Below are 18,646 nucleotides of genomic sequence, written 5' to 3' on the forward strand. Positions count from 1 at the left end.
CGTTTAATATTCTTTCAAATGGTATCTATCACCAATTGATCAATAAATTAGAACCCGAGAAATAATGAAAAGTTGACGTCGGTCGCCCGCCATTTACGTGACGCTGTGTAGTGACCCATGCTGAGCAAAATTCGTTATTACTTGGTTATATAATATCATACACCAATAAAACTTATGTTTTTGGTAAGCTAATGAAATGTCTCGTATATTTTGTAATAAAATAATTGCGGTATAGTTGTAATTTATTAAGTTAGACGCATATTTAAGCAGTACTTATGCCATCCATGCACGGTAAAAAATCTAATATTATAAAATATTTTGTAAACGACTACAGTTATGACTACGGTCATTATGAAACAATAATAGCACGTTTAATACTCTTTCAAAAGACACCTCACACGAACCGATCGGTCCCATAGGACTCAAGATGTGAACAAATATCAATGATGGTCGGCCGCCATCTTTGCCCCCCTTTTTTTCGTTACGTCCCCCCCTCCATAAACTAAAACCGGTCAATTCGTATTCTAGAGATCACGAGGAACACATCCATACCAGTTTTAGGTATTTAGAAGAGATGTCGACGACTTTTTTCAAAACAGGCCGGATTCCTACAGACTATGGGGGGCTTAATAGTGACTATAGATGACCGCACCGGACCGCGACCTTGGTACGGTCCGGCGCAATTTCGATCGTGATCGTGATCAGGAATAAATTCCCAGTAGATACCACCAAGCCGAGTTGGTGGTAACTAGTGGGAATTTGTTTTCCCAGTAGTTACCACTGGAAAAGGTGGGAAAAAAATTCCCAGAGTTACCACTGGTAAGAACTTGGTGGTAACTAGCTGGAATAACCATTATACTATGGGTCAAACAGAAAACTGTGTTACGTCTTTCCTGTTGACATACACAAGAGTTAAGAGCTATAAAGATTTATTTTCTTATTTAACCCTTATCCACGTGAAAAGGTCCTAGTTTTATTTAGAGAACTATGATAAAATCATTACTTACATACCCTCAAGCTGTTAACTATTGCCCACAGGAGAGAAAAATTTACAGTTCGCGCGAACACACTAGTTTTCGCTCCTGTGTGTGTAGGTACGTTCACCGTACGTCATTTCACCATAATGATTTTAATTATGGTGGTGCCGCGCCAGAGCAGCACACAAATGGCGGCAAAAAGGTTAAGCAGCGAAGTACCTACCTACACCTGTTCGAGCTGCTGCAATGAGGTGAAAACATTTTTAGGGTTAAATGAACAAGTCATTCTTATACCAGTAGCTTCTTTATTGGTTTATCGGGATCAAAGGTCTTTACAAAATTATTGAAAACACATTACAAAGTTACATTAGCTTAAAATGAGTTTTGTTTTATGTAAGAAGTTGTACATTTACTATGTATCATATCATAATTCATAAAATTTGAAAAGAACAACGTAATGGATTTATTGCTTTGAATTATTAAACCCTACACAATAATGACGTTAGTTTTAAATTATGTTTGTGAAATTATAAATATGACTATCTTTTATATAACTAACAACAAAGCATAACATTGAATTATCTACAGCTCACACTTTCCCAATTGTTGTTAGAGACGTTTAACGTCTAATGCGATGCGACTGATGTAACTCAGTAAGTACTCAACTTTAGGGAACAGATTTATAATCAACGGACCCTTTGCTTTCTATTCGTCATGTTGACACATTAATTCACTCCTCCGCCACTATTAGGGTATTACGGAAGTAGAATAAATCAACTAACATGTTTAAAAATTATGTAAATACTTAAATATTTCCAATACCTACTTAAGTATCAAGGTGCACAACAAATTTCTAAAGCTAGTGAAAAAAACTTCCTGGAGGTAGACAGCAATATTATATCCAATAAATTTTTGAGTACTAACGCATTACTATAACTCTTTACACCTAGCAATTGGACAGAAAAAAAGAGTTCAGTACTATAATAGTTCTACAAAGTTTTACCAGAGTTTTTGATGAGCTCGGTATAAATGAAAAAGTATACATATTTGAAGAAAATTCGCCCTTAATCGTACAAGTTAGCGAATTTTGTGTTGTGACGTGGTTTAAAAATTCAACCACAATACCATTGGTTTTCCTTCTGAACTCCTTGCGATGAAAAAACAAAACGTAACGAGCTTGTAGATATGGAAACTCAAACTTTGAGAGTAACTTACGACTAAAATAATCACAAATACATAAACTTAACACGTAAGCGTAACTAAAACGAACTAACTTTAACAATATCGTGCTATGATAAATGCATACTTGAGGGATGAGCGTGATGTCACCAGTGAAGAAGCTCCGATGAGTAAGGGAGGCTACGAGGGGGTCGCGCGGGGCGCCGGTGGCCGGCGGGCTAGCGATAGGGGAAGGGGGGATGACCGGAACCGTACAGAGGAGCACGACAGAACGAGGCGTTGCGCAGCGGACGATGTTCACCGGCTGCAGTATTATATTTAAACTGCTCCATAGTTATTTCTTCTTCTGGGCCTTCTCGGCAGCCTTCGTGATTTTTCCAGTGGTGACTTCTTTAAAGTTGACACTCTGTAAGAAAAACAGTTGGTTAGCTGTTTGATAAGTTATCAACTCGCAGTTACCCCCCAGCCGCAAGTGTATGGCCAGAAGGCTACTTTACGAATTCCATTAAAGTGTCCTAAAAATATTGCAGATCGATTTCCCTCCGTAAAACCATTTATACTGATATATTTGGCCACTTTGTACGTCACGATCTATTTGATTCTGAGTGGACAGAGCCCACATTAAAGTCGAGAGTGGTGTGTTACCTTGATGACGCCGACGGCGACGGTCTGGCGCATGTCGCGCACGGCGAAGCGGCCGAGCGGCGGGAACTCCGAGAAGGACTCGACGCACAGCGCCTTGGTCGGCACCAGCGTCACGATTGCCGCGTCGCCAGACTTTATCGACTTCGGGTCCACCTCCGTGGTTTTGCCTAATCGCAATAACAAGTTAACAACAGTAAGTATTAAGACCGTTTTATACCTTCCTAGATTTATCATTCACCATTTCTAGATAAATTATTTAATCACTTAATTGAACCATACTGGCCGTAATAAAAATAAAGTTAGGATCATACCATTTTCTCCTTTAATGTTTATCGATAATACCTTATTATAATACCCAATGTGTATCTGCGTGCGTATTATTCCCATGATACCTACAGCCACAGATATATGATAGCTACATGTTCAGCGTTCACTCGCCGGTATGTTACCGATCCGATCCCGTTTTATTAAATTATGGAAAGAACCTAAACGCTTTGGTTCCGCGAATGCTTCCTAAATGTTTGGAAACACGTGTAAAATCGACGTCAAAGACATATTTTGCCTTATTATATACAAAGGAAGTAAGGTTCAAAAGTGTAAACATATCTTCGACGTGGACTGTACCTACGTCGGAGCAATAACAGGAGTGTACACGTACCGGTTCGGCGGTCGCACTTCTCCTTGATCTCGGCGAACTTGCAGGCGATGTGCGCCGTGTGGCAATCCAGCACCGGCGTGTAGCCGTTGCTGATCTGTCCCGGGTGGTTCAGCACGATCACCTGCGCAGGCATACATCCACTATAGAGCGAATTATGCTATATGCGAGTTATATTATTATATATACCTACCGCGCGTGGCAAAAAATTAAGCACAGAAGTATAATTTTTCCAGTCCAGTTTTTTTGATATTTATGCAGTCCGGTAAGACAGTAGAATATTTTACGTTTTACTGGCGAAGCACTTGATATTAAATACTTGAAACAGGTTACTTATTTAATATAATTTTGTAATGTTTCTGATATTGTTCTCAAGATTCTACTTTGTCCCTAATTCATAATTGTGCAAGACCATTGTGTCAAATAATTGATATTCGACATTGCTATTTCGTTTAAAACCAATTTAATTAACTTATTGTTTATGTACCTATTTAATACACAGTTGACAAAAATGTATAATTTGCACCGATTCGCCATAAGTTGTTCGAGAGGCCGTTGCAAATGATATTTCGTTAAGCCTTCTCCACACAAGAGTGCGAATCGCAGAGCGAAGCCGCGAACGCGAGTGTGGAGGGGGCTTCAAATTAATATAGGTAGGTACACTGCAACCAGTAAAGAGCATTCATTATTGTGCAAGCTCACAAGCTGCATTCAGATTAATGATGCTTGTTTCTCAGCGCCCGGTAACCATTGCTTTGTTAGCCTAACAATACAATACTTACTAGACATTTCCCCAATTAAGTGGTAATGTTTAGTATCTAGACACGCGGCAGCGTGTCAAGCCAAGTTCAAGCAAAGGAACTGGCTAGCCAGCGCCGAGTGTAATATTACACGAACCACTTGGTGCCACTTTTGACCCTTCTATAACTCAAAACATCTTTGACGTAAACACATAAAACTACGTGTGTTTAATTATATCCATAAGGATATCTAGAAGCCCAAATTTCATGAAGCTAGCTCAAACGGTTATAAAGGTATGAAGGTCAAAAAGTCGTAAATTTTAAGACTGACTTATGACTTATAGTACCTAAACCTAACCTACTTCCAGATGACCTAGAAGGATGAAATTTGGAATCCAGCTTGGTTATTGTGTGTAACCGTAGGAAAAAATCTAAAAATAAAATAAAGTTAAAAAATAGGGGGGGTCCCCATACAAAAAAAAACACTTTTTATTGGGACTGACATATAAGTACCTAAACCTAACCTACTTCCAGATGACCTAGAAGGATGAAATTTGGAATCCAGCTCGGTTATTGTGTGTAACCGTAGGAAAAAATCTAAAAATAAAATAAAGTTTAAAAATAGGGGGGGTCCCCATACAAAAAAACCATTTTTTATTGGGACTGACATATAAGTACCTAAACCTAACCTACTTCCAGATGACCTAGAAGGATGAAATTTGGAATCCAGCTCGGTTATTGTGTGTAAGCGTAGGAAAAAATCTAAAAATAAAAAAAAGTTAAAAAATAGGGGGGGTCCCCATACAAAAAAATATTTTTTTATTGTAGCGTTGGAACCGTTACAAGCAGATATTTGAAACTACCCCAATATATGTATTATTATATTTGCTATATTAAAATAAAGTTTAGTCAAAAAATATGTGGTGTCCCCATACAAAAAACTTGTAATACGCTCTAAACAACCGGCCAACGGTGTGTCGTCGGCGGCGCGCGGCACCACATAATTAGACAAAGAACAGAAGTAAAAACCATACAGCGGAAACACAAGAATAAACATTAAATCTCAATACCTGCCTAGTTTTCTTTACAAAAAGTATTGATATCCCACCAAAAACATAAATGTAAAAAAGGAGAGCCAAGTTCAATACAAAAATTATGCTTGGCTGTGGGGCTCGCCGCAAAAAGAATGGAGATCTAAATGAGTGCCACTGCCAAGTTCTATGCAAAATCCAAATATGTATTTATAGGAACAAAATAACATTATAAACAAGTATTAAACTCTATTGCTTTGCTTTATTGGATACTTATAACAATTGCTGTTATTTAAAAAAATGTGAGATCTTAAAGTAGGTTAGATTTGGCTTGGCCAGGTTTTATCAGAATTACAATATATATAAAATGATTGATGTAATGAAAACTGGCCAAGTCAAATCTAACCTACTTTAAGATCTCACATTTTTTTAAATAACAGCAATTGTTATAGGTATCCAATAAAGCAAAGCAATAGAGTTTAATACTTGTTTATAATGTTATTTTGTTCCTATAAATACATATTTGGATTTTGCATAGAACTTGGCAGTGGCACTCATTTATAGTCCGTTTTTTTTAGCATTAGAAAGAACTTCGCAGAAGTTCGCTTGTGGTTCTAAATCTGGCACTTTTAGCGGTAACAATTTGAAGTAAATTATATGTATTGACCATGCTACATTAGATAATTCAATAATTATTAACAATTAACGAGCCTGATAAAAACTACACGCCTCCTTCTGCGGAGTTCTTTCTAATGCTAAAAAAAACGGACTATAGATCTCCATTCTTTTTGCGGCGAGCCCCACAGCCAAGCATAATTTTTGTATTGAACTTGGCTCTCCTTTTTTACATTTATGTTTTTGGTGGGATACTTTTTACTTGCCTGGACTACACGATTACGATAGCGCTTAGGTAATTCAATAGATACTTAATTAAAAATGATGTAGTAAACTAGACGTAACATACTACTTAAAAACCCGAGGCCACTGGCACAGAATAACTAATAGTAAGTACTACCGTCCACTGGCATTCAGTGATGTTGGGGGCTAATAGTCTATCTATGCTTTTTAGGTCGGTAGGTACGGCAAAGGTGCGAAATAATCGTAAGTATTACAACTGCAAATTCCTTTGGGTGCACAGTTAGAGACTAGGTATGTCTATAGTGTTGTATTGTATGAAATGTGCATAAAGCGGAGTTAGCGAGGGTGAACAACCTGCGCGGTGAAGTCGGCGGCGCCCTTGGGGGGCGAGTTCTTGGAGTCGCCGGCCACGTAGCCGCGGCGCAGCTCCTTCACCGACACGTTCTGAAATGCACAAACGCACAAACTTGCCTTCACTTTCTATTGCATCACCTTAACTAACTATTTCGACTCCAACAACCTTGATCTATATTATTGTGAAATCAACATAGCAGTGTTCTAAGAGCTACTTTCAAATAACACTCGATTTCATATAGGTATTGTATTTCAATGAACCCTGTCACGAATCCAAAAGAACAACTCGCCACACCCACGGTTCACGAGTTGAGATTACAACAAAACCGGTCATTGCAAGTGCTGGGTTCCATCATCGCGCACCAAGGGTTCCATCATATCATGATATAATAACAAACATGAACATGGAATAATTCCTTTACGCAGCGCAGGCATTCAATTAAGTACCTACGCAAAAGAACGCGTTTAACTACTGATGTGCAGCGGCACATCAGTAGTTAAACGCGCTCTTGCAGATTTTCTGAAATATTCCTGTGTTTAAAACTACAATTTCAGAAACTTTTCAGCGGAAAAGTTTCTGAAATTGTAGTTTTAAACACAGGAATATTTCAGAAAATCTTATATTTTGTTTGGAGATGCAAACATTCCGTTTCCAAAATATATACTGATATTTATTTAAATTTCTTAGAACTTTCCAACCGTTTAGAAATTTTCCGCATCTGTACATTTAACCCTTCAACTGGCAGAGGGAAATATGTTTCCCACATATACCAGTACTACATTTACTTCAATCAGGTTTCTCACAAAATATTAAATCATTATTAAGAGTTAAGATTGCTTATATGTAGAAGATCTGGATAATTCTTACAATAAATAGCTATAAGATACAAGCCACGCTGGTTTTTGCGGCCTAATAAAGGGTATTTTTTTAGGATTAAGGTATATTCGGGCAGTTACGAATGTCGAAAACCGTTGGATAATTCCGAAAACGGACTCTTATTGTGATGGAATTTTGGGTTACTTTCATCGAATTTTCGGAATTATCCGACATACGAAATTACCCGACTATACCTTACAAGAGTTTTCCGAGTAAAGCTCTGTCTCCCAGATATTAGAGCCATAAGGTCGCATTACATATTTTTGCGGACTTCGAAGAGTAACAGATTATTGCGGGAGACTGTATTACCTTCTTGGTTCGTGTTATTAGTTTTTCTTAATATTCAATTCTCGATTTTTAGGGTTCCGTACCCAAAGGGTAAAACGGGACCCTATTACTAAGACTTCGCTGTCCGTCCGTCCGTGCGTCCGTCCGTCCGTCTGTCTGTCACCAGGCTGTATCTCACGAACCGTGATAGCTAGACAGTTGAAATTTTCACAGATGATGTATTTCTGTTACCGCTATAACAACAAATACTAAAAACAGAATAAAATAAAGATTTAAGTGGGGCTCCCATACAGCAAACGTGATTTTTGACCAAAGTTAAGCAACGTCGGGCGTGGTCAGTACTTGGATGGGTGACCGTTTTCTTTTTGCATTTTTTTCCGTTTTTTTTTTGCTTTATGGTACGGAACCCTTCGTGCGCGAGTCCGACTCGCACTTGCCCGGTTTTTTCGTTTCATCTAAGTTAATGGCTTAAATCAATCTTAGTTACTTTGAGGCCCTATTCGCGGTTAACCAAATTAACACTACTCACCTGCAGATGATGGTAGGTACTTTACCTTGACGTTAAATCCGACGTTGTCACCGGGCATCGCCTCTTGCAGCGCCTCGTGGTGCATTTCCACGGACTTCACCTCGGTGGTGATGGCCGCCGGCGCAAATACAACCACCATGCCTGATATCAGAAATTATTAAGGTTACATAATACTGTCAAAATACTATTTGATCAAAACTTTTAGGTACAGTCAAGTGTAAAAATATGGGTGTATACTACTTACTCATATATATGTCCCGTAGTTCTTAATTCGCTGACATAAGAGCCATGGGACATATTTCTGAGATGATTTGTGCACCCATATTTTTATACTTGACTGTACCTATGATGCAAGTGGCTTGACACAATAAATGTTGGTACTTATAAATGGAATGTTGGGAGTTGGGAGCACTTACCGGGCTTGAGGATGCCGGTCTCGACGCGGCCGACGGGCACGGTGCCTATGCCGCCGATCTTGTACACGTCCTGCAGCGGCAGCCGCAGCGGCTTCTCCGTGGGCCGCGACGGCGGCAGGATCGCGTCCAGCGCCTGACACATACATTACGTTAGTACGTACACAGCAGCGTATAGCTAAGCGACTGCGGTGCTTTCATCCTTTACCAGGCCGCGAAGAGCAGGTGTGTCATAATAAGTACTTTACATAGATTTGCAACTGTACAGTCAGATATGTTTCTGTAAACCAGAAAAAAAATGGGATACGGTAATCCCATTGCCTGTCTGCTGATGAGTACTGTACTGACTTATTCAATCTAGTGTAAATATATTCTTGATCAGGCAAAGGGGTGGTATGCCTCCCATATAGTGTATCGTTTACCATAGTCAGTTTTTAACTCTGGAGCCTATTTGGACAAATCTCCTAAGAGGGCAAGTCTTTACAGGGAGTCGAGCTTTATAAACTACGCAAATTCCCTAGTTATAAGTAATACAGTAACAATTTTAACCGGGCTATGGAAATTTGGACACTATACTTCCCACATAATCGAGCTCTAACAAGGCAATGAGATGGTGCTGGATGATCCCACATCCTAATTCAGGCCCCTATTTCACCACGGTGACAGGAGCGACAATTGTCGACATCACTGTTACTGGCGTCACAGGCTTTCATAGGCTATGGTAACCGCTTGCCATCGGACTGGCGGTGTGCTTGTTTGCCACCAACATTTTAATTAAGTACTTATTTTGCGAAGCTAGTAACAATTGTCACCTTAATAGAGTTTCGTCATGTCCGTCAATCTGTTTTATTAAAAGTTGTTTAGTTGTTTTATTATTAAAAGTGCCGCGAAGGTACAGTCAAGTGTTAAAATATTGGTGCACAAATCAACTCAAAAATATGTTCCATAAGCTCTTATGTCATGGAATTAAGAACTATTGAGACATATTTTGAGTAGGTAGGTAAAGTTGTCTACACCCATATTTTTACACTTGACTGTACGCTCTTTTGCATCAAAGAATAACATGAAATAAATCCGAATCAGATGGAATAATGGGCACAGAATAACATTAGGTATGTAAATGTTAAATGCCGTAAGGCGTCCGCGACAAGCTAAAATTGAAACTAAAAGGTCAAAGGAGAGCGGTCCGTAGAACGAGTTCGAAGGACGACCTTGTGCGCACCGAATGCCATTTGGGACTTCAGACCTGATATTCTCTATTTTTAGTAAACTTGTAGAGATTTCGCCCAAAATAAATATGTAATAGATTAGGTTTTATCGCCAAATAATACACAGCTAAACTCTGCACAAATATGTGCAGAAGGTACCTACAGTTGTTAAGCAGACTTAAAAAAGATTCAAACATTATGCATTTAAGTAGGTAATATGCATATGTTTGAATTATTATTAGTTCATTATTTAGATGACATTTAACTTCTTGGTGCAGCAAAATACGGAAATATTAGTTTTATCGCTTCTCATAAATAAACAGTGAGAATATATCAGAAGGTAATAGGTAATAGCAGTCTGTCGCGAAGTCGAGCGATCGACCTTCGGTATTCCATACAATCAGACGAAAGTGAATGGTTCCGAATTTAAAGTAGATATGGGCTTTCCATAACCTTTTTGACGCCATGTCAAACATAAAAGCAGTCACTCGGACGCCACGTCACCGAAGTGTCAAAACTGAAATTGAATTTTATGCATATGCACGTAGGTCTATGTTGCTCTTTGGTCTGTGACCGATTAATCCGTCTTTGGCGTTGGACCGGCGGTGCGGATATATCGGTCATTGGCGTCCAAAAGGTTAAGATCGTCCCCGTAGACGCGTTTACGAGTATATACGCGCCACTTACACTATTCCACTAACCGCTTAAACCTGGAGTTGCTATGGTTACCAAATATTAGTACAATTTGACACTGGGTTAATGGTTTAACCGCTAACCCCGGGATAGTGGAATGGTGTAGAGATAGGGTTACCAGATGACAGGAATTTTCCTGACATGTCAGGAATGGGGACGGAACACGAAATAGTCAGGAATTTTTTGAATTGATAGACTGTTTTATAAAGTTCCTTTTTATTGACTTAAATGAATACAAATAATAAATTAAATAAAACTTAAATTAATAAAACGCGGTTATCGGCTCAATCGGGTGGCCACCGCTAATGGCTCCTCTACATGATGGCACAGCGCTGGACCAACGAGATGGCCATGCGAGGGTAAGAGCTCCTCTACACGATGGCCCAGCTATTTAGCTGGCCAGTATGGTGGCCCATCGGGCCCATCGTGTAGAGCAGCCATAAAGGCTAGAACCCCCCGTCCCCCCGTCATCGTCAAAAATATGAATGTCAGGAAAAATATTCGGAAATCAGGAATTTTATCAGGAAATTCTAAATTTGTATCTGGTAACCCTATGTAGAGATGATATAATTATTGTGTATCAATGTACAAAATATTGGCTTTAAAAATGTAACAACTTAATGAACCGTTTGTTTTATAGGTATAGGTACCTGATGTATACATTATATTATAGGTATAAAAAATCTGCTGGAAAATCCTACAATTACCTAATACCTATTTATATATTTGATGTAGGTAAAGGTATTCCTCTAATTATTCCTTTTCTAAGTTGTGGTAGAGCTTTAGTTACATAATGTCAGGCGTGTCTCACTCCGCGATTTCGTCGCTTTGCTACAGGTAGCTAAAAGTACATCCGTTCGGCCCTAATTTTGGGGTTTGCCATAAGCCGCGCGTGGCGCTGTCGCCACCTAGCGGCCATATCTGTGCTGACCGTAACAGACGCGTTTTGTTAAAGAGTGAGTATTCTGTACTTAGTACTATTAATATTTAATCTGTGATAGGTAATGTGACAAAAAGTACAAAAATAAAATAAAAAATAGTGTGCGTTACCTCAATGAGACACTTCCCCTCTACTTTGCCCTCCTTGCGTTCGACGGTCCACCCCTTAAACCAGGGCATTTTGTCGGAGGGCTCCAGCATGTTGTCGCCGTGCCAGCCCGAGATGGGCACGAACGCCACGGTGGCCGGGTTGTAGCCTGTACACAGTTCACATGCAGTTTCGACACTTGGCAATGAATATTAAATTACTTAGGTACTTAACTTTTACGCAAAATAGGCCCAATGGTTGTCGATTTGCGGAAAAAGCCCAGGATAACTAACTAACCTTTTCGCCGCCATTGACTTGATATAAAGTCAGTACATTCCGTGCCCCACACGCGACTTGATGTTACACTAGGTATCGGGTTCATTACGTGCAATTAGTGACTTGGCGTTCATGACACTTTGAATTACTTCATTGATAGTTGGCGGCGAAAAGACGAAACTAAACATATGTACTTACTTTATGTCATCCAAGAATATTTAAATCAACGTGCATATTGCATTGCAGTGCAACTTAGGAGTCAAGGTGCATATTCTGACAACATTGGAGAAAATGGCTGTTTTCTTATGAATTCGGAAACAGCGCGGTTTTCTTACGTCAGGGACGCAGCTATATGTTAGATACGGTAGAGAGATACCTATCTGCATCTCACTTCTACGTTATGCTGCGTCACTGTCGTCAGATACTGAATTAAGGTATTTGAAGCGCTTTACCAGTACCTATTTGGGGTTTCGATTTTTAAAGGTCTCTATAATTAGATTCGCTAATTAAAACTACGTACGTAATTACGTATACAAACCAAGAGATAAGTAGATAAGTATCCAAATTTAGTATTGCATCAAAAGATAATTAGCAGAAGCCTTTTTGCTATATAGTTTATGTTATCTATTTTAGTTCCTGCAATTTTAAATTCGTGAAATAGGTACCTACTTCTGTTCTAAAGGACAAATGGGAAGTAACCAAACGATTGTACTGAAGGTCGAATGGAATGCAAGTAAAAGGTGCAAGCCGGCATTGACTGTGCTATATTTGCTCGCTCGAACCGCTTCCGCCACAATTAGGTTGGTACTTACCTTCCCGTTCTCCTCGAAACTCAAAAATACCTTTCTTTAAAAGCTGTCAAGTAATCTTAAATAGGTAGAATCTATTAAGTTACGAAATCGTCGCGTATTTGTACTCAGATCGTCATAGGTAGAATCAGTCTAAGCTACCTCTGCCCAGACTTTGAAGTGAAAAATTGTGGGTTAGTCACTATAATATGGGAATAAACTGCTAACCAATTTTCTTGATATAAGAGGACACTTCCTTCTTGATCTCCTCGTAGCGGGCCTCGTGGTAAGGCGGCTCGGTGGAGTCCATCTTGTTGACGCCCACGACCAGCTGCTTTACTCCAAGCGTGAAGGCAAGGAGCGCGTGCTCGCGCGTCTGACCGTTCTTGCTGATGCCCGCTTCGAACTCTCCCGTACCGGCAGCCACTATTAAAACAGCGCAATCCGCCTGCAAATTGCATCAATCCAATTAACTAACCATTTACTTCTTTATGTAGACATTTCATCGCAAAACAGCAACTTTACAGCTTTAGTTACCTGGGAAGTGCCAGTGATCATGTTCTTGATGAAGTCCCTATGTCCGGGTGCGTCGATGATTGTCACATAGTACTTAGCAGTTTCAAATTTCCACAGTGCAATATCGATCGTGATACCGCGCTCACGCTCTGCTTTTAACTTGTCTAATACCTAAAATAGTAGACAATTCAAAAAACACATTCATCGCTGAACTACGGTCGTAGCGACGTAGCGCTACATGCTAGCCGACAACAATGGTTTACACGGTTTGCGCAAAAAGGATTCGTAGAGGCAAAACGACAAGTCGTGACATTAAGAAAATGAAAATTAGCGAAAAACTACAAACTTTAGATCATGAAAACCGGCTTTTTTGCTAACTCGCGGAAATTCATTGGACATAAACAAATGGGTTTTTGAGAAAACTTAAAAACGGCTTAATCTATAGGTCAGCTTAGAATTTCAATGAGTCCCTATTAAGTTTCACTTACGTTCATGAATTTCTTCATAAGTAAATTTTTGGGATTGAGGGTTTTATAAGGTAGTGATGGCCAGCAAGCAACCTTTTTTGGACTTTCGGTGCCAAAATAAAAAAAAAATATATATTTACACTTACAGAACAAGTTTAATTTTATTTTAAGATTTAATATTTTTACAATAATAAAATGTAAACTGGACTGATACCTATCTTATAAACAATAGCGCCAATGCTTTTCCTACTGTATCTGGATAGGTACCTGCTGATGGAACCTAATAGAGACTTACCCAAGCATACTTGAAGGATCCCTTGCCCATCTCCTGGGCTTCCTTTTCAAACTTCTCGATGGTACGTTTGTCGATGCCACCACATTTGTAAATGAGGTGGCCGGTGGTGGTGGACTTGCCGGAGTCCACGTGGCCGATCACCACAATATTAATATGAGTCTTCTCCTTACCCATCTTACGCGGTTATCAAATTACTTATTTGAAACCAACCGGACCTACAGACAAAACACGTATCACATTTCTAACTGTTCTTCGTGGTAATTATGTAAGTAATATATTCTTCCAGGTTTATTAAATGCAATTTGATGCTCAACGGTCGATTCTAAGATATCTTTCACACTGTAAAATCTAGGTGCAGACACTCAGACAAGACGGTTATAATTTTCTGTTCGCATTGAAAGAAAATAAACTCGTGTATTGCCACGATAAGTCGATGCATTGTCTAAATTTAGGAGACTTGATCTGTGCTATAAGCGTAAGTGCATACATTTGCACGTTTGAAAATAGAATAATCTAAAGCCGCATAGGTATATTATTGGCGAGCGTGACACATGGACTTGCCGGCGCAACGCATGCCTGCCTCCATCTTGTCCGTATATAATTATCTAAAGACGATCAATTTCCTGCATTCATACTTGCATTCAAAGGAGTGACATCGTAAACCAATTGATAAAATATGCCCCAATTACGTACTTGAACGAAAACTTAAAAGTTTTAAAGACTCACGTGGTGACGTGTCTCTTTTCAAATGGCAAACTACAAAAGATATGTCAAAGTAGGTACTAATATAGACATATTTTATAGCAATGAGCTAGGTTTATGTATTTCACACCCATATTTGTTGCAAAATTAAGATAACTTGCAGACTTTGAAGGACGACATTTATAATGAGAATAACGAAAAAGATTTAATACTTTTGGCAGTGTATACTAATACACCACAAAGTATTAAATGACAAATCTTTCTAAATAAATTATCAAAATCATAAGTTTTCAAAGATTATTGAATTGCGCAATTAAATCGAAGACCTACCGGCAAAATCAATTGCACGTAACATAGAATTATACAAAGTCGAAATGTATTTACATTGAATAATATTATCAATAGAATCCGAAAAATGCGTTTCCATAAAGACAGGTACTTAATTAATAAAATCTAATAAGATTATAATAAGAAAATATAGAATACTCACCTTCAGCAGCCGTAGTCGCGAATTTTCAGAGCGCTTTTCGAGCATGCGCCGTTGCAACGTCGCCCGGGAACTCGAATCAATAGAATCAAATTAGTACTTTTTATCTAGTTATTTTTATGAATTAATTTAAATTCCTCGTGGTTTTCATATAATAAATATCTAGTTTTATTTTAATGTCTCCATTTAACTGAATATCACAAATATTGTATTTTATCTGCGTTGATTAACAAGATGCCGGATATAAGTATTTTCTTTTCACCGAGTAAAATTTTCATTCTGTTCAACTGTTTCACCAACCCTGCCAGTGGTTTTGCAAAAATGTGGATATCAAAAGCAACCTATTCCGTTGATTGGGTATTTAAAATATTATAATAATTAAAAATAACGCGATAAATGCTCTGATTTATTATACATATTATATAATTTAATTATAATATTAATATTATTAGGTATACTTGGTCAAACAAATCTTGTCAGTAGAAAAAGGCGCGAAATTAAATTTTTTTATGGGACGATAACCCTTCGAGCCCACAATTTTTTAATTTGCCACGTTTTTAGGGTTCCGTACCCAAAGGGTTAAACGGGACCCTATTACTAAGACTCTGCTGTCCGTCCGTCCGTCTGTCACCAGGCTGTATCTCACGAACCGTGATAGCCAGATAGTTGAAATTTTCACAGATGATGTATAGGCATTTCTGTTGCCGCTATAACAACAAATACTAAAAACAGAATAAAATAAAGATTTAAGTGGGGCTCCCATACAACAAACATGATTTTTGGCAACGTCGGGCGGGGTCAGTACTTGGATGGGTGACCGTATTTTTTGCCTTTTTTTGCATTATGGTACGGAACCCTTCGTGCGCGAGTCCGACTCGCACTTGCCCGGTTTTTCTACTGACAAGATTTGATTGACCAACTATAAAACCGCTATACTATCTCGACAAAAAATTACGAATCAAAACTACACGACAAAGATTATGCTGGGATATTTTCCGAGCAAAACATAATCGTCTTCTCAAAACAGATTGAAATGCCATTTAACTATAATTAGGCCACTGAGTTATTATCAGTTATTAATGTGCTTATTATTATTTCATATAATACTTCAACGAGGCACAAAGGATTTGTCCTCCCTCCCATAGAAAATTTGAATTTCGATCCTGTTTCTACAGATTAACTGGGTTTGCCAGAGTATAACAACTAGGGAACCATTGATGTATATCTCTGGACTGGTCTTACAAGCAATAATTATGGGATTTAAGGGGCATGAATGAGGCCTGTACAGCGGTGTGACATCGCTACAACGTGATTGGTTGATGAGTTCGCATCACGCACACGATTGGTTGATGAGTTCGCGTCACGCGCGCGATTGGCTCGAATTCGTGAGTGACACCGCTGAATTAGTACCATTTTCTAGTGCCCGTTAGGCCAGTTCTTAGATATAGGTAATACGTAATGCCCTGAGTTCAGTTAACGTTCGCTCGTCGCGAGTCACTTTACTTGCCCTTTTCGTGTCTGTTACAAATTCGATTCTAGTTTTTGGCTGCGCGCTGCGCCACATATGAGTGACAAACTAACTTCAAATAATTGTTGTTAACTGGATACTTCACATCTTCTGGAGCCGCAACGAGTAATTGTGTGGGTTCAGTGTCGACAAATACCTACGCAACAATCCATTGTGGTGAAGACAATGTTGCAAGCAATGCTGTCGGCAGTCTCGGCTGGCAGTCGCCCGAGACGCCGGCAAGATATTAGGTATAGTCCGGGTCGTCCCGTGCTCAGTTGAGAAAGAGTCACTCAGTCACTCTCATGCTGTTCATATGGGATGAAGTAGGTACAAATAAAAACTGAATAACATCAAAAGAATAAGCAATAAACTAGTGGAAAATGAGTTTCTATGAACGACACGCCATTGGCATTCGTGAAGGAATAGTATTTTATATACAATTCTGATATAATAGAGTGAGACGAAGTTCTCATGCATGATCATGAGAACTTCGTTGCCTAAACACGGTACTCGACTGAAAAGGTCTCTATTATATTACGATTCCGATTGTATATAAAATACTATTCCTAGAGGCCCTCTGGTACTTGCTCCTTGGTAAACTTCATTTTTAAACATTTTTTTTCTCGATTTTAGCCACCGTAGCCTATGGAGACTAACAAGTAACGCTAAGCGGTTTTCGTAGTCTATGGACGTTCCTATATTAAGGGTGTTTCATGCGCGTTTCTTTAAATTTGAGCTATGGTTTGGTTTCGTCCTCTTGACCGCGGCGAGCTGATGTGATTAGTCACCCTAATAGCATTTTCTTGTAGGGATTTTGTTGGGCCTTTGTTTACGTATTAGTTGGGCAACCGTTATATTTGGCCGTACGATTTGCTGGAGGGCCCTCGACAAAGGCCCTCCCGAAGATTCCCAACAGAGGGCCATAAGAGTAATTTTTTCGTTGGGCCTATTTAAATTAATCATACAATTATTCAACGGTGGTGGTTTTGGTTGGGCCGTGGTTGTGCCTATACACATTTGTTTGATGGTTGGTTAATTGTTACATTTGGCAGTACGATTTGCTGGAGGGCCCTCGACAAAGGCCCTCCCGAAGATTCCCAACAGAGGGCCATTAGAGTAATTTTTTCGTTGGGCCTATTTAAATAAATCATACAATTATTCAACGGTGGTGGTTTTGGTTGGGCCGTGGTTGGGACTATACACATTTGTTTGATGGTTGGTTAATTGTTACATTTGGCCATATGGCTTGCTGTAGGGCCAACTGCAAAAAAATAAAAAAGGGCAATTTTTTCGTTGTGCTTCTGTTTGCAAATTCAACAATTACCCAACGGCAAGTCAGGTAGGTCGGTAGGTAGTCGTGCACCAGGTTGAAGGCCCAACACAGCTTGTCCCACAAAGGGCCAACATTGTAACTTTAACGTTGGGCCTTGTGTAGGATTCTTACAATACTACCGTAGGTACATAGTTGTGTAATTTATAGTGTGCCTACAGTCTAATTATGTAATGGGCTTTTGTTTACGAGTCCTACAGTTACCCTACGTTAAGTAAGTGGTTGTGTAGTACGACGTTGGGCCTTTGCTGATAAATATCACAATTACACTACGGTAGGCATTGGTTGTATCCACATGAAGGCCCTAGGCAGCAGTTGTTGTTAATCTTCTCTGTATCGTTCCAATTTTAGTATATGTACTGCCGAAGCAAGTACACTTACTATACACTCTAATTTGTATATATACTAACCGCACTTCGAAACTTCGTAAGCGAGATTTATGTTTTTTGAGATTTAAATTGAGAAAATATTGGTAAAATACAATTTTTTAAATGTATGTATAAATTTTATAGTTATAGCTATTAGATTTATAAGTTACTTTTAAAAAATATTATGATTATATCCGGAATAATCGAGAAAATAACTATAACTTCGATGTTTGGAGACAGTAACGCCATCTAGTGACGCCACATGCAAACTCAACTGGTATTGTTGGGCATCAGTACCACAGCCAATGTTGGTAAATGCGATATTTGTGCTCACTGGGCCAACGAATGTTATCGTTGTTTAGCCACTGGTACCAAAATACACAAAGGCCCATTGTTAGGCGTCAGTGCCACAGCCAATGTTGGTAAATGCGAT

At 39.0% G+C, this 18,646-nt stretch overlaps 1 protein-coding gene across 1 annotated transcript; it reads right to left on the bottom strand.

The window, feature by feature from the left end:
• Window positions 1–1,262: 1,262 nt before the first annotated feature.
• LOC134678215 (elongation factor 1-alpha 2) lies at window positions 1,263–15,160 on the bottom strand. The gene is made up of 11 exons (XM_063536685.1): window positions 15,009–15,160; window positions 13,817–14,031; window positions 13,076–13,225; window positions 12,767–12,986; window positions 11,498–11,643; window positions 8,550–8,682; window positions 8,159–8,274; window positions 6,440–6,529; window positions 3,460–3,580; window positions 2,802–2,968; window positions 1,263–2,562 (listed from the first exon to the last, which is right to left on the bottom strand). The coding sequence occupies exons 2-11, from the start codon at window positions 13,988–13,990 to the stop codon at window positions 2,491–2,493; spliced, it is 1,389 nt and encodes a 462-aa protein (XP_063392755.1). The 5' UTR covers window positions 13,991–14,031; window positions 15,009–15,160; the 3' UTR covers window positions 1,263–2,490.
• Between the last annotated feature and the right edge of the window lie 3,486 nt (window positions 15,161–18,646).

The sequence above is a fragment of the Cydia fagiglandana genome, chromosome Z (assembly GCF_963556715.1).
Source record: "Cydia fagiglandana chromosome Z, ilCydFagi1.1, whole genome shotgun sequence".
Lineage (NCBI taxonomy): Eukaryota > Metazoa > Arthropoda > Insecta > Lepidoptera > Tortricidae > Cydia > Cydia fagiglandana.

Coding starts and splice junctions, on each gene's coding strand:
- LOC134678215 (XM_063536685.1), bottom strand. CDS start 13,990: ATGGGTAAGGAGAAGACTCATATTAATATTGTGGTGATCGGCCACGTG. Junction 12,987..13,075: donor TGATCACTGGCACTTCCCAG/GTAACTAAAGCT, acceptor TGCAATTTGCAG/GCGGATTGCGCTGTTTTAAT. Junction 2,563..2,801: donor TCGCCGTCGGCGTCATCAAG/GTAACACACCAC, acceptor TTTTTCTTACAG/AGTGTCAACTTTAAAGAAGT.